At 35.2% G+C, this 15,020-nt stretch overlaps 1 protein-coding gene across 1 annotated transcript in view; it reads right to left on the reverse strand.

Annotated features, from left to right (window-relative positions):
• KCNH7 (potassium voltage-gated channel subfamily H member 7) overlaps positions 1-15,020 on the reverse strand; it is a 240,023-nt gene that overhangs the window by 89,307 nt on the left and 135,696 nt on the right. The window contains exon 3 of the mRNA XM_074146078.1: positions 9,921-10,080. Coding sequence (XP_074002179.1) covers positions 9,921-10,080 — 160 coding nt within the window. The remainder of the gene's footprint in view (positions 1-9,920; positions 10,081-15,020) is intronic.

Consider the following 15,020-nt stretch of genomic DNA (forward strand, 5'->3'; position numbering starts at 1 on the left):
AATGTTCTGAGGGTCTCCCTCAAGAGACAGAATGGCTATATCCTTGGATGTTAATACAAACCTGTACATTTAACTGTCTGTTTTTCTTCCCACATGTTGATAGAGATGTTGTTTTATTAGATCTTATGTTGAGATTATAGGAGTTACAGTGGGTTTGGAAAAAGCCATAAGAAAGAAGAATTTTTGGTCCCCTCACAAAGAGATTTTACTTGTAGCTTTTTTATTTCTTAGACATAATTAAAAGTGGAAGAGAAGAAAAAAGTAAATAACTTCAATGAAAAAAAAAATAGCAAGCATCACAACAAATTTTATATGCAAAGAATTCCTCAACCAGCACAATATTTTGCTGTCTTGCTAAGAGTATGGTGGGATTTTTGGTAGCTGGAAAAAAGAATTCATTCCATCTATTAGATCAAGTTATCAAGAAAGTTTTGACCCTTCAATCACCTTGGTTGCCAGATTTCATAGAATAAAAATTGCTTTTGTCTGAGACAGGAAGCCTAGAGAAGTTCTATTTATGTTTTAGCACTGAATTTATATACTGCTACCACATTCCGCAGTGTGTTTTGTCTCATATATTGATTGAAATTTTTTTATGCTCGTCATACAAGAACCTTCAATGATAATAAGCTGAAAAGTATCACTAAGTTTGGATTTTATAGGTGATATAATTATACTAAATTTCATAGTTTAACTGTTATATCTATAGTTTTGAGGAATTAAGTGTTCAGAGAGTGGGAGCAAGAGCCATATTTTGACTTGCACTCTTCTAGAATTATATAAAATGTAATGAAATCTTGAAATAATAGAACCAGAACAAAGCAATAAAAGGACTTTAGTAGATAGAATTTTAGAAGATAGATTTACCTGAAGAAGAGCCACTTGAAAGGTTGTTACCATCTGAAATACAATTAAACTAGATTTACAAAAAGCTTTAGCTTAAAAAGAAACAGATTCAGAAAATAAACAGACTATTAAGAAAAGGAGGTAGAATATAAAATTTTCACACATTTTAGAAGCAAATTCAGGTAGCTTGAATTCATATACAATATATGCAATCTGCAGAAGAATTGTTCTAAAAGTACATTGCCTTTTTATTTGGAAAATTTAAGAACTATTCCATTGAGAAGTACTTTGATAATTACTAAGTTTGTTGCATAGATCAAGATATGTTTCCAATTACCAAATTTTAAAGTTGGCTAAATTTTCAGACAGAAAACTAATGTAGGTGTATCCAGACTAACGTGCTATTTCTCATGAAATGGAACTTCTAATTTCTTACTGATAATTTCTTTGCTAGGAAATGCCAGGTTTTAGTTGGAGGAAAAGTTGAAGAATTCATAATCTTCTTAGGAAGAATAGACTTTATTCACAGACACTCGTTCAAAGTATGACCTTAGAAAAGTTTGATATTCCTGATAGGGCTCACTTATTTCATGTCTTCTTGGGAAGAATTCCTCAGACTATGTGTCTTTGCCAATTGCTTTCAAGTCTTTGAAATGCCCAACTTCCCTGGGTGCTATGCTCCTTAATGCAGTCAAGTAATAATGATAGGATTTTATGCCTGAGAAATAAGACACAGTGGTGGAAAATCTTATTTTTATCTATAGATCTATGTTGTTTGCTTGCCGTGTTGAATTATGTAAGTAACAAAACGTATTCCTTATGACCAGTGTCAATCTGAAAGCTTTTCAAATCCATTTAAATATTTTTTTCTGCTTTGTAGTAGAGTCCTCTTTGTCTAAGCTTGAGATACCCTGATAGTTTTTATCAGGGTAAAATCAGGTTAAAATCTCTAATTCAATTTAACAAGTGCACAAATGTGTTAAGTTCTCTGTGCTAGTTCTTATTATAAATAATAGAGACATATGTCTCTCTTCCATCAGACAATGATGCAAAACACACTGCCTTTATACTTTCCTGAGGCTATGCATTATCATGTGGGATGCCTTTGCAAAAGCATTATTCTAGCCTTCAAGTTACCTCACAGAACCCACCTGTTTTAAATGTCTGGAAAAGAACAAATAGATAGGAGACCAGTTAAAAATGAATGAAAATACAGGACTGGAAGAAACCTCCTGGATCTAGTTCAATCCAAGAATCCTTTTCATACTCACTTCTCATACTTACTATGTATTTATTTAAATAGCAAAAGGAAAATTTGCTGGGTGTCTGCATAGCCAGAGTATTGTCAGCTTGTGTTCATTTTCTTGTCCAGTGTCGGCAAGACACCTCCACTGAAAGATACTGAAAGCTGTGTCATTTTCTCTTTTTGGTTTGTAATCTCTTTAAGCAGAGATTGCCTTTTTTTTTTTTTTTAATGTTTGTACAAGATACAGCACAATAGCTCTGTGATCCTAGCTGGTAGAGGCTGTAATGCAAACAGCTAATTACAGTGGCTAGAATCCAGGGAGGCTTCCTTTCTGATCTGAGGCCCAAAAGCACCCATCATGAGGAAAAAGAAATATAGCCACTCCACTTGCATTTTCTCTGTCTCTAAAAGAAGACTAATAGAATTTATTTATCTTAATGTCTGTTTTGTTAATTAGGCAGTTAGGTGTTTGTGGAGCACTGAAGGTGAAAGTACCAGAGGTTTTTCTGTCTTTTACTGGAGATTGCTGTTTGGCTATATTCCTTTGCTAAGAGTTCAGCACTGTCTCAGTTCACCTAACATTCCCTGTAATTTACCTTGGAGACAAATACACTTATTGACACTGGGGTTGTCAGAACTATGCTGCTGGTTGGTTAGATAGAAACCTTTGTCCTCCTGGACACAATTTTTCTTGACTATCCCTCACTTATGTTGAATTTGCTCCCAGTGGTGCAGCTAAAAATAAGATCCTGGACAAATTTCTCATTACATTTTGGGCAAAGTCAGGGGGTCACTATTGCTTATATGTGGCATGTTCTACGTGGCAAACTTGCATGCATCAAACATTATACAATATTTCATGACAACATTGTTGTACAGATATGTTTAGAAAAAATACATGCTTGCCTCTCACTAAGCTGCTATGCTTACTTAGATAGCAAAGTGCTCTGCACAGAGGAAAACAACATTTTTTGAGTTAACTGTTTGACTTAAAGGAAAGGCTTGATTTGAATTTAAATTCTGCTTGCTTGATTTGTAACTTCAGTGAATGAAGTGATTTCTGCTCTTGAGATGTAAGTCCATTGCTAGGACCAGGATAGAAGCAAACTTGGTGAAGTGTAAGCACCTTGAAGAATCTCCTTGGTTATGTTTTTACCTGTTTTAAGATTATTATTAGCCTGTTTATATTGTTTGAACCTTATCCAAAAAGTATGCATTTATTAGATATATAATGGATCCTCTCATTTCCTTCAGAGGAAGATCCCAAGAAATTATTCCAGGGTGTCTTTAATAGGCTTACAGATTTTGAAGTGATAAAATGATAATACAATCCTCAAATAACCCTCTTTGGCAGAATGCAATTATACGTTTAATCAAATAACTTTCTGGGCTTTCTCCCATGAGATAATGAACACTCTGTTTGGGAACCAGTATTAGCTTATAGGTTAATACTTCTATCTAGTCAAAATGAATAAAAGTTGTGATAGTTACCTGTCTGACTTTAGCTATTTTAGCATACATATCAATAGGAGTTTTGCTTTAGACAGGACTGGAGTAAATGTTAGAAAAAGCACTTATAGGTCACTAAAAAAGCAGCATGCTCTAGGTGTGGCAGAAAATGAAGACTGCTCAGAATTAAAGTTCCAAGAGGTTTTTCTTATCTTGTGGATGTGTGTATATTAAAATCCCACAAATGGTCTGCTTTGAGTAGAAAAATCATAGCAACATTCTTCATACTGAAATCAGTATCCACAAATCTATGACTTTCTGTCAGCGTGAAATGGCTGCTGATTTTCTCTGTTCAGTCTGTGTCATGATTGATTTTGATATTTTGCAGTTATTAACTTTACAGATGCAAAGTATTTGACAGCTTTGAAGAACAGAATCAGGTGCCAGGAGCAAATATTAATTTATGCCACTAGTTCCATAAATTTCTGAAATGTTTCTGTAGCGTAAATGTTTGGAAGGTTTGACAGATTTGGGAATAAAATTGGACACTTACATTCCCTTTCCTCAACTGATGATTTGATAGCCATATTTATATACAGAAGTTATAGTAGCTTAACACTTTATAATAAAGTTTAATGAAGTCTGTACAACACACTGTACAGGAATTCTTATCTTACTTTGGTTAACAACTTTTACTAGTAGACAAATTTAAATGAAAAGTTAGCAGTGTTGACAGGGTTTTTTTGCTAAATTGGTATAAAATCACATCTCTTCTTAATTTAGCTCATTGTAGAAAATCTACAGAAAATGCTTTTTTTCATTTACAGTGAGCCTAACAGGAAAGATTTCTCTTTTTCTAAAAGCACCTTGCTACATAGCCATTATTTATGCATTTTTTCATTTGGAGTTGAAAATTTTGTACAACTTTGGCAATTAAATAGATTCGTGAAAATTTATGAACACGCTTTGGGGAATAATTTTTTATTGTCATCATGACAATCAAGCAAATGTTAGTGTCTTACCAGATGTGACCCGGAACAGCCCATAAGAACTGGTACAGTACAAGTAAAATCCATTTTTAGGGCTTATGTAGCTCAAAAATTTTGATCTTAACACTTTAATATGCTGAACAAATATCCCTTCACTTAAAAAGCAGATAGTTTTGTCTGCAAGCATTTCACAGATAAAGTGAGGTGGGGTAGACTTACTAAGTGTTTTTGTCTTGAGTATAAAAGTTAATTTCTGGAACTGTAAAACATTTACATGATCTAAGAAAAGGCAACACAAAAAGCAAATGAACTTATTAGAAAACACTTGAAGTAAAAATGAATAGAATTCTTATATCTGGAAATAAGACGAATTGGGAAAGAGTAAGTGGATGATGAATGGACATCTATAGCAGAAATCAGTTTCTGTCTCACTAGCTGCTCTTTGTACAAATACATCCTCACTGGGAAAGAGGATGTTACCCAGTCATGGAATAAGTGCTTACAGAAGAAATTTCCTCACCTATCTGAATATAAAGATGGGACAGATATCGTATAAAATAAATTTGGTTAGAAATTTAAACAAAAAGATAAGACAAATGTTTAGGGATATTTTTTGTTTTTCTCCAAAAGAAAAGAGTTATATATGAACAAGGACTTTGTTTTACCAGTGAAATGGCATACATTGAGAAATAGAATAGTGGCAAAATACAAAAGCAGTGAAACAGAAAAGAGTGGAAAATCAGTTGGCTGTGATTTAGTAGTTCTTTCCAGAAATGCTGCATGCTAGGATTTTCCAAACATTTGCTATTTGATTATACAAACACTGGCTGGACTTCCATAGACAGCTGATGATAAATTCTTGCAAGGAAGAATAAAGGGAACAAAAGGATTAGCTGAGAGGATTTTTACACTGTATTGTGAAGCCAGTATCTTCACTTTTCACATTACTGCCTATTCAGCTTTTTGCTGCATATGAGATAGGAGCTTTTGAGCACTAGACTAGAAAGAATGCTATTTATACTTAAATGTGGTCATCAAACTCCTGGCAACATACCCTCTTTTTTTTTTTTTTTTTTCTTCTCCTTTTTTTTTTTTTTTTAATAATCTATTATTATCATAGTCTGCCAAGCCCAATGCTGAATCAGAACCTAGCTGTGTTAGCCATCATAACACATAACAAGAGACAGGATCCCTGTCCCAAACAGCTTACAAACTGTTTCAAATATCTGTCAGTATTCAGCTGGCAAATTTTTAATTTTCTGCCTATCCCGAACTAAATGTAGTCTCTGAGCTCAACCTAGCAAATGTCAGTTGCCTTCCATAGGTCTTTAACTTGTTCAGAGGGCCCTCAGCCCTTTAACAGATTGGAATCCCTCTTTTCTGTTAGAGCCTTTGAAAACAGAAGGCACCATGTGGACAACATGAAGTGCTTTTTTCTTACATTGTGTTTGATTTCAGTGCTCATGAGGAGCGTTGTGGTAAGCGGTCTTGCTCAAAACTGTTAGCTGCAGCTAGCAGAATGGATGCTTTTAGAAAAAGGACAGGGTTTTCAAAGTTACCCTTGATAATTTGATGTCAACTCTTCAATTAGAGGAAAAATGATAGTATTGAAGTGTTATCTTATTTTCTAGGGTCAGAAAAATAACTGTAATCTTTTTGTTTCCTATTCACTTTTGGTTCTTCTCTCCTGCAACCTTACTCATTTTTATTTGCTCTCATGTTGAAAAGACATTGTAATATGAGAAAACTCAATCTAAGGAGCTTTGGAAAGAAATCTCTCATGACCTGTGTACTTCTGGGTACTAGATGTTAATGCAATCTGAAATCTTTTGTCTTTTGTCATTAGCTGTTGCTTATCTTGGTTGTTTGTCAGAGATGTATTGCACTTGTTATGTGGCTGGTTCTCTCTCTATTTTTATTGTCTAAATTGGTTGCTGGATTTGAAGGGAATTTGTTTCTTCACTTTTTTTTTTTTTTTTCCCTGAACCAGTACCCATTACTGTCCATTTCGTGTGAGACCCAATGAAAATAGATTACTTGCTTTACCTGTTGATATATGTTCTAAATAGAGTAAGATGATGAAAAACTAACTTCCTCCCAGAGAAGTTTTCCCTTCTCATAGTGGGAACATGACTTTAAAAAGATGATTTTACTGATAAACAATCCACCTTTTTTTGTGACTTTGCTTTTTGTTTATTGGTCTCTCTCTGCCTTTTCTAAATTTCAAGGTTTTTGTTAGTTTGTTTTAATTCAAACCCACCATTGGACTGTACACAATATCTTACAGTTACTTCTGGATGTTTTGTACGGGTTGGCCTCTTTCTTGAGAATTCTCTCTGCCAAGAGGAATTTTTGGCTATGTAGCATATTTTGTATCACCATTCTTCCCATCCTGCCCACATAACAGTCTGCTCTGAAACCACAAGCAAGTGGGTAGCAGTAAGAGCAGCCATGTGCCTGCTCTAGTTTTTGCCACTTTCTGGCATCTGTCTGTACCCACTAGCAGGAAAGTGGTTCAAGTCACCTTTCTTTGCCTCCTTTTGCACGTTGATCTTTCCCTATTATGTCCTGTGCTTGGAGCAACACCTATTCATTTTTCAATAACTCTCAACAGGGAAATCCCCTGAGTATGTCAGGTGTAAATACTGTAAAACACAAGGAGGGTGTTTTGACTGAGTGCTTTTTTTGTGGATGTCCTCTTTAGCGGCTTTTCACTTTAAAATACGGCAAGTGACAACACTTGAAAATGTACGGTGATGTATTGCAGATAGCAGAACAAACAGCACTTTTTCAGGACATGAAGCTCTTTCATCCCCCTTCCCCCCAGTTGGTATTTTACCTTCTATTTTGTCAATAAAACCCCATTAAACATGGACCAACTGAACAATTTTATTTATGTAATAAAATTGTTTCCTAAAACCAGGAAGTAAAGTGTTCAAAATTCACAAAATCATGGCATCCTGAAACAGAAACAGAATATGTGGGGTTTATTGATGTAATTTTTATCATTTTTTTCTGATGCAATTTTATTATTTTTTATGATACTCCTTAATGGAATTTTTACGATAGCATTACCAGAAAAAGAAAAGTGTTTTCTTGGTATGTCAAGAAAAATGAAAAATACTGCTGTATTGGTTATTTAAAAAAAAAACTCGCAAAACAAAATAAGAAAAGGAACTATAAAAGCACAAGATTTTAAATATGTATTGTAAAGAATATTTACAAAAGCTCTTTTAAAAACATGTGATATTTGGTGAAAAATAATTATTTGCAGACTTCTAGTTTCCAGTAATGGGAATTTTCTTTGCCACAGATTTATATCTACTACCATTCTAGGGTTATGTGGACGTAAGTGGAAAGACTTTGGCCCATCCAGAGTGATTCAGTCAGAGCTCTTTCTCCATGCTTAATGAAAATAGTAATTTTTAGTATCCCAATTAGTTATATAAATAAATTTCAGTCTTTTCAAAATGCGAATGATTTGGCAATATGATGGGGAGACTTTTTGTTTATGTATTTTTCAATAGTCAGAGAGCTTTGTGTGAGATCCTATGGATTTTGTCCAGAAGATACAGTGCAGAAAGCCTGGCTTATGAAGAATGGCAAAGACTCCTTTCATCAGAAGAAATCTGGTAAATACTGTTATATGCACAGCTACAGGCCTGCTCGTTACAATCTTCTCAACATAACTAGCAGAAAACACAGTGTGTCATCACTTCAGGTAGAGCATAGTGCTTACATTAGGAAAGTTCTCCCCTTGCTTTTCACAGTGAATCACAGAATCATAGGATGGATAGAGTTGGAAGGGACCTTAAAGATCATCAGGTTACAAGCCCCCCGCCATGGGCAGGGACACCTCCCACTAGACCAGGTTGCTCAAAGCCCCATCCAACCTCATCTTGAACCCTTCCAGGGATGGGGCATCCACAGCTTCTCTGGGCAACCTGTTCCAGTGTCTCACCACCCTCACAGTAAAAAATTTCTTCCTAATATCTAATCTAAATCTCCCCTCTTTCAGTTTAAAACCATCACCCCTCATCCTATCACTACACCCCCTGATAAAGAGTCCCTCCCCATCTTTCCTGTAGGGCCCCTTCAGGTATCGGAAGGCTACTATAAGATCTCCCTGGAGCCTTCTCTTCTCCAGGTTGAACAATCCCAACTCTCTCAGCCTGTCTTCATAGGAGAGGTGCTCCAGCCCTCTGATCATCTTCATGGCCCTCTGCTGGACGCGTTCCAACAGTCCTTCCTGTCTTGAGGACTCCAGGGCTGGACACCATACTCCAGGTGAGGTCTCATGAGAGCAGAGTAGAGGGGCAGAACTACCTCCCTTGACCTGCTGGCCACACTTCTTTTCATGCACCCCAGGATTGTACCGGTCTTTGTCTCCTATCTAGAGAAAGCTGAAGTGTTGATTTAACAATCAGAAAGCTTAGGTTTCAGGTCCTTTTATCATACTAACATTAAAGATTATTACACTGTGAAAAGGTATTTTCCAAGTGTTGATCTGCCAGCCAGGGGAGAGTGTTAATTCTCACTGTTAGAGCATGCTGTGCTTTACTAAGTGCTGGGACAAATGGGGATGTGTTCTGGGAAATCTTGTAGTAAGAGGAGCTTATGTGAGTGCAGATGCAAAGCAGAAAGATCATGTGCTTTTGCTGCAGAGTGAAGGTCAGTAAAAGAGCATGCATTCAGCAGATAGTGGGACAGAAAGCTACACTGTCTCGCTGTATGAGAAGTGGACTTTTGTTTTGTGTAGAGTTTTCTGATTTTGACAATACTTACTTTCCAGAGTGGAATGAAAACAAAAGCATTTCCTGTATATCCAAAAAAACCCACATCCTTCAAACCAAAGTAAATACTTCAGTTCGATAAAATTAAGATGTTAAATTATGTTTTACTTTTTTTTCCACATTTCATATTTTCTAGTTTAATTTAATCAAACCTTCCACCAACTATTTTTTATTTGGAAAAGAAAATAGAAACATTCAATTTTGAATAGGCTAAGATGAAATATTTGGGCTATATCTTAATACTTTTTTATTTTTCAATTTTCCATTCATAATCAATTTTTGTCAAGGGTAACGCACTTCTGTGAAATACATTACTTTTTAAGGATTATGCACTTCTGTGAAATGCTTTACTTTTAATGAATTTATATTTCCTAGGAGTACTCACAAGATCCATACTGTTAGTACTACCAAAGATTTGATAGATTATCTTGCGAACATTATAACAGGTTTGCTGCATTTTATTTCTTATTGTTTTGAATTCTATCTAAAATGAGTCAGGTAATGAGCATTGCATCATTTCTTTCGTAGCATTATTGCCCGGATTAATGACTGTCCCAGCTAGGAGTAGAGGTAAGGAGAGAACTTTCAATGAGTAACTTACGATTTACAAGTTTGGATGGCAATATTGGCTTGCACTTCTCAGGAGATGCCACGTTCTCTTCATCTGTTACATACTCAAAGTTAATAATGAACATCATTGCTACTCCCTCTTGATTTTTCACTGGAATTATGTGGGTGTTGCAAATGAAGGTAGATCCTGCAGATAGAGAAAATAAAAAAAGAAATAAATACATAAATGAAAGGAAACTTCATTATTTTTTCACTCCAGTAATTCCTGTTACACCAACAGATAGTGAAGAATATTTCTTCGAATTTTATGATTGAACATCAAACACACTATTCTTAAATTTAAACAGGAATATTTTCATAGAAAGTAATACATCTTTTGATAATATATTAGATTATGACCTCTTCCAAAAGATCTCTCCTTTAAAATGTCAATTTTTCTTTTTGGTTTTTTATTCACTGGATGTGCCTATATAGAGAGACTTGTGATATGGAGACATTTAGCACCAAAAGTAGCAATGTGAACACTGTTCCAACCACAACACTAGTGAAGGGAGCAGGACTCCATTCTTCTAAATGTCAAACATTCTTCAGGCTTTTGGTTCTGTTACAACAGGATGAATCATGCATTAAATATTTATGGGTGTAAATATATCACTTCTTATTTTAGCTCTCAATCTTTTGGGGGCTGTATAATGTTGTTTAGGTTTGTGTTAAAAATTGTATTTGTTATCGGATCCTATGGGGTTTTATAATTTGTCACAAAAAACTTCTAATCGGTGGTAATAATGTTCAGTAATCTTCAGAAGTATTGCCTTAACTGTTATATATAATTTAAAGTACAAATTTCAAAGTACCCTAGTTTTCATATATATGGAATATACCCAGCTTAAACTGAAATGAACAGAAGACGTAATTTCTCAACACCTCTGGTACTCAGGGTATTCTTGTTCAAATGCCTAATTACAGATTTAAAGAACTCTTTGTGTTAATTCTTCCAGTATAACTCTTAAGAAGTTTCATTTGACAAGGTCATTAGTTTTGATTTAATTCCTTCTATTAACCTAAGAGAACATAGTGGTTCCAAAAATAATATGATTGCTATAAGCAGTACAATAATCTGCTAAAAGCTTCATACAAACACAACTGTGAGATGGTGTCTTTCTGTGATAACTAGGGACTGGTTTAATGTACATCATCTGCAATTTATGCATTCAAATGCAGTAATCACTGAAGCTTGACAGGCTGTGCAATTTGACAAAAAAAATTCTGATTTGTGTTACACAAGAATAATTTTTAATTTTTTTTTTTTTTATTATTTTTGCCATTGAGCAAAGAGGTAGTAAAGATTTATATCATTATGACCAAGATCAATTTCTGGCTCCTGATATTTAATGTAGTACTTGCCATAATGTGATATTTATGGCAGTTTGAGCTATATATAAAATTGACATGCTGGCCTTTCAAGTTTTGCAGCTGTATCTTCAATCCATTTAATAAAACAGTTAAGCTGTGGCACTTGCCACAGTTACCATGGTTACAGGCTCAATGACTTTAGTAAACAGAAAATAAGCAATTTAAGACTGTTCCATTAGAGCTAAAAATAGAAGTGCTGCAGGCCAAGCATTGCAACATAGACTGGTTAAACAGAGGGTCTGAAGAGAATTTAGAAATAATCTTTGTGGTTTTAGCTAACTAATAAAAATAGATATCGGGTTTAAACAGTCAAAATTGTATTTATTGATTCATTTAGAAGGAAATACTATTTCATGATATAGACTATGTTTTGACATGCAGATTTATAGGTTGGGCAGGTATCCCCCAATTGGGCACCTTTAACACAAAGGCCTGGAAGTGGGGCTAAGCTGAGGAGAGCATGGCTTTGAAGAACACTGAACTCCAGTGGAACAAATGTTTATCAGTTTGTGCAAACAAAGATGACAAGGAGCCTCAGACTTCTCTAAAAACTTTCCTGCTTTTGAAGGCAAGGGTGTTTCAGCTTTTGAAATGCTTCCCACAGTGCTAAGTAATGACACTATCTCCTGTTTATGTAGAACATTCCGCCCTCAAGCATTTACAAACCTCATTTGTACTGGAGCTAGGGATTTGCATCTCTGGGGAGATGCAGAAGCTGTTTAACAGTCCACAGCTTAAGAATGTGGCAAAAGAGCACAGGGTTAAAAATTTAAGCTGTATCTAGAAATAATTTGGGAACAAAGATTGGGAAAGATTCTTATCTGGTAAAATTCAGCATAGTTCCTTTGAAGACCAAATGGAGCAGGAGACTAATAAATCCAGTGTAGTTCATTAGTCTGAAGTTTTTCCAAGACACCTGGGCTTTTTAAGAGGCATAGAATATTTACTTTGTGTGAATGACTGGAATTGGAATTCTGCAACTTAACCAAAATACAATGCCTGTCACGGTCACTGTTAGTGTTTGTAGTTAGTACAGAAATTGTTATCTGCTATACGCTTACCAGTATCTATCTCTAATGAAATGTCAATAAGAAAATACAAAATATCAAATAACAAGGAAGACCCTAACGTGAGTGAAAAATAAGAGTTGGGTACAATGAAAGAATACTAGCAAATTCAAAAGATAAGCTTTGACTTGTTTGAGTTGATGGCAATAAAGAAATCTTAAGAAGTAGCTTGTTTATAAACAACCTTATTCAGTATAAGCACTCTGGCATTCCACTGCACTTCATTGCACTCAGCATGTTTTCCCCCTTGTGTCTCTATACTGAATACTTTGAGAGTAAGCAATGCTTCTGATGAGCAATAAAAATTGTAATGAAGTTTCTGGAATTTGCATTTCTCATCTAATGGCACAGGGCAAGTGGATGATATAATCAGAATAATTACGAAAATTATACCCTTATAATTAATAGAGTCAATATCCAGCAATATATCTGCATTTTCTAAAGATTATTGTTGAGGAGTAATCATGAAATGTACCTGTTGTGCTCTCTCATTATAATCATTGGAGGTGATAAGAAAATATCCAGCTTTTCGTCTTTGTCAGCTTGAATTCCGTAGGTATAAGGGTCTATGGCATTTTAAAGACCACTTTTTCATCTAAATAAATTAGTGGCAAAATATCCATATGTGAAGAAAAAGTTCTCCACCCCTATATGCTGTGTGGATATGATGCAGTTATGTGTTTAACAGTATGATTTCACAAAACCAAACTGGCTGATGTGAAACAATTAACTGCCAAAATGTATACATAAGCGACAATAAATATTTAGGAAATAAAGACTTAGTATATATTAGGGTTATGTAAGGATATATTGCACCATTTGAGCAATTCTGGTGAAGGAAAACCCATTTAAATATCTGGATGCACAGTGTTTAATATTGACTTGCTTCATGAAAGCAGTACAAAGCAGGCACATCAAACCAGTTAATGTGGTTCATAAAATCTATTTACCTTTCCAGTGATTTTCTATAGAAGATTTTAGGACAGATTTTTATCAGGCTGCATCTTCTAGATACAACTGCATTCATTTATTTGAATTGTAATAGCTCCATTTATGACCAATTGGGAGAGGAGAATACAATTAATAGAACAGTGAAGGCCTTCCAAATTACAAGAGCCTCCATTTTCATATGAAAAACTCTGACAAGCAAACTGAAAAATGACACATCCCAAACAACTATTTTGATTCAGCCTTCCTGGGAACAAAATTTTCACAGGCCATTACATATGCCAAGCCCAAAGAATGAGACACTGTGGTATTTAGGTAATTGTCCTAATTCTGCAGAAGTCCCATGTTTCACACAACAGAGACCCTTGGAAATCCATTGTGGTTCCACAGGATGGCTTTGCAGCCCTGTTGTCCTGAATGACTCTGACAGTTGCTACCTGCATTTCACCATTAAAAAATTCAGACTCCGCCACCTCAGTACAAATTTGAGGACTTCATTGGGGCTGAAACTGGTTCCAGTTTGGAACCAATCTTGGGTCCCTGTGCCAATGCATTTGTGACTTCTCAGATATTTTTTCTTGCTAGAGCAGCTGGGGACAACTGACTAAGGCTATAGAAAGAAAGATGTTGAGTATGTCCTCTTTGTGCATTCATAAATTTCTGGACAGGTTGACCTTATACAAGTGTTTTCTAGGATTGTGATAATTTTTTACTGCTGCAACCTACAAGCAGTCCAGTGTAGGTATCTGTACAGTTCATAGCCGTGTATGGTCATTTAAAATTGAAGGTGAGAAGGAATAAATCAAAACAGAGAAATGGAAGAGCGAACAACAGCTTGCTCACTAGAACAAGACCAAAGACGGTTAAAAATTAGAGGCAGAGATACTGTCCGTTTTTCCAGAGTGAGGCAGTCCTGCTCTCTGTTTGAAGACAGATCTGAATGAGACAATTCTGCAATGTGACAACTTTATGATGATACAGGGACAAGAGAAGGAAGCTGGGTATTATTTGCACTTTTATTAAATGATGAGCATGTTTATTTTGGAAAAATCTACCCTCCATTTACCCTGGTGTGATTCATGTTTTGTGATCAAAATAAATGCTCAAAAAGCCTTCTCTCAGAGGCACAAACTTAGAACGTATTAGTTGCAAACATAGAGTTTATCCTTACATTTTAATTTAAAATCTTAAACTATCAATTATAGTAGAAATGCAACTAAATATATTTCATATTAAATTGTGTACTAAGCTTAGTCTTTATCAGCATTTTACTGAAAAGGAGCACGGAAAAGTCTGCATAGTTCCCATTTTGGTAGTAATGAGGTGGAATATGTATTGCTCTCATAGATTCATTTTTGACTAGTTACTCTGATATTAGTAGAGTCTGATCACTCTTATACTAATTAGAAACTTAATATTCCTCTGTTAAGAAAGAGTTGACTTCCATAAATACCAAGAACAAAGAACATTGTGTAATAAAACATAACCAATGGCATTTTGTTATCTTTTGTTCATATTTACAGCCTTATTTGTCCTTTCATCATACCATGGCTCATGGGGATTGCCCAATGTTAATAAGAACTTCTTTGGTGAAAGAAAAGAGAGTTAATCTGAGGGAGAATTAGTGTGGAAGTTCAGAACACCTTCTCTTGACTTTGCCCATCCTTCATGGAGTCTTTGTCTTTAGGACGAGAAGCCA

This window comes from Numenius arquata, chromosome 3 (genome assembly GCF_964106895.1).
Source record: "Numenius arquata chromosome 3, bNumArq3.hap1.1, whole genome shotgun sequence".
Lineage (NCBI taxonomy): Eukaryota > Metazoa > Chordata > Aves > Charadriiformes > Scolopacidae > Numenius > Numenius arquata.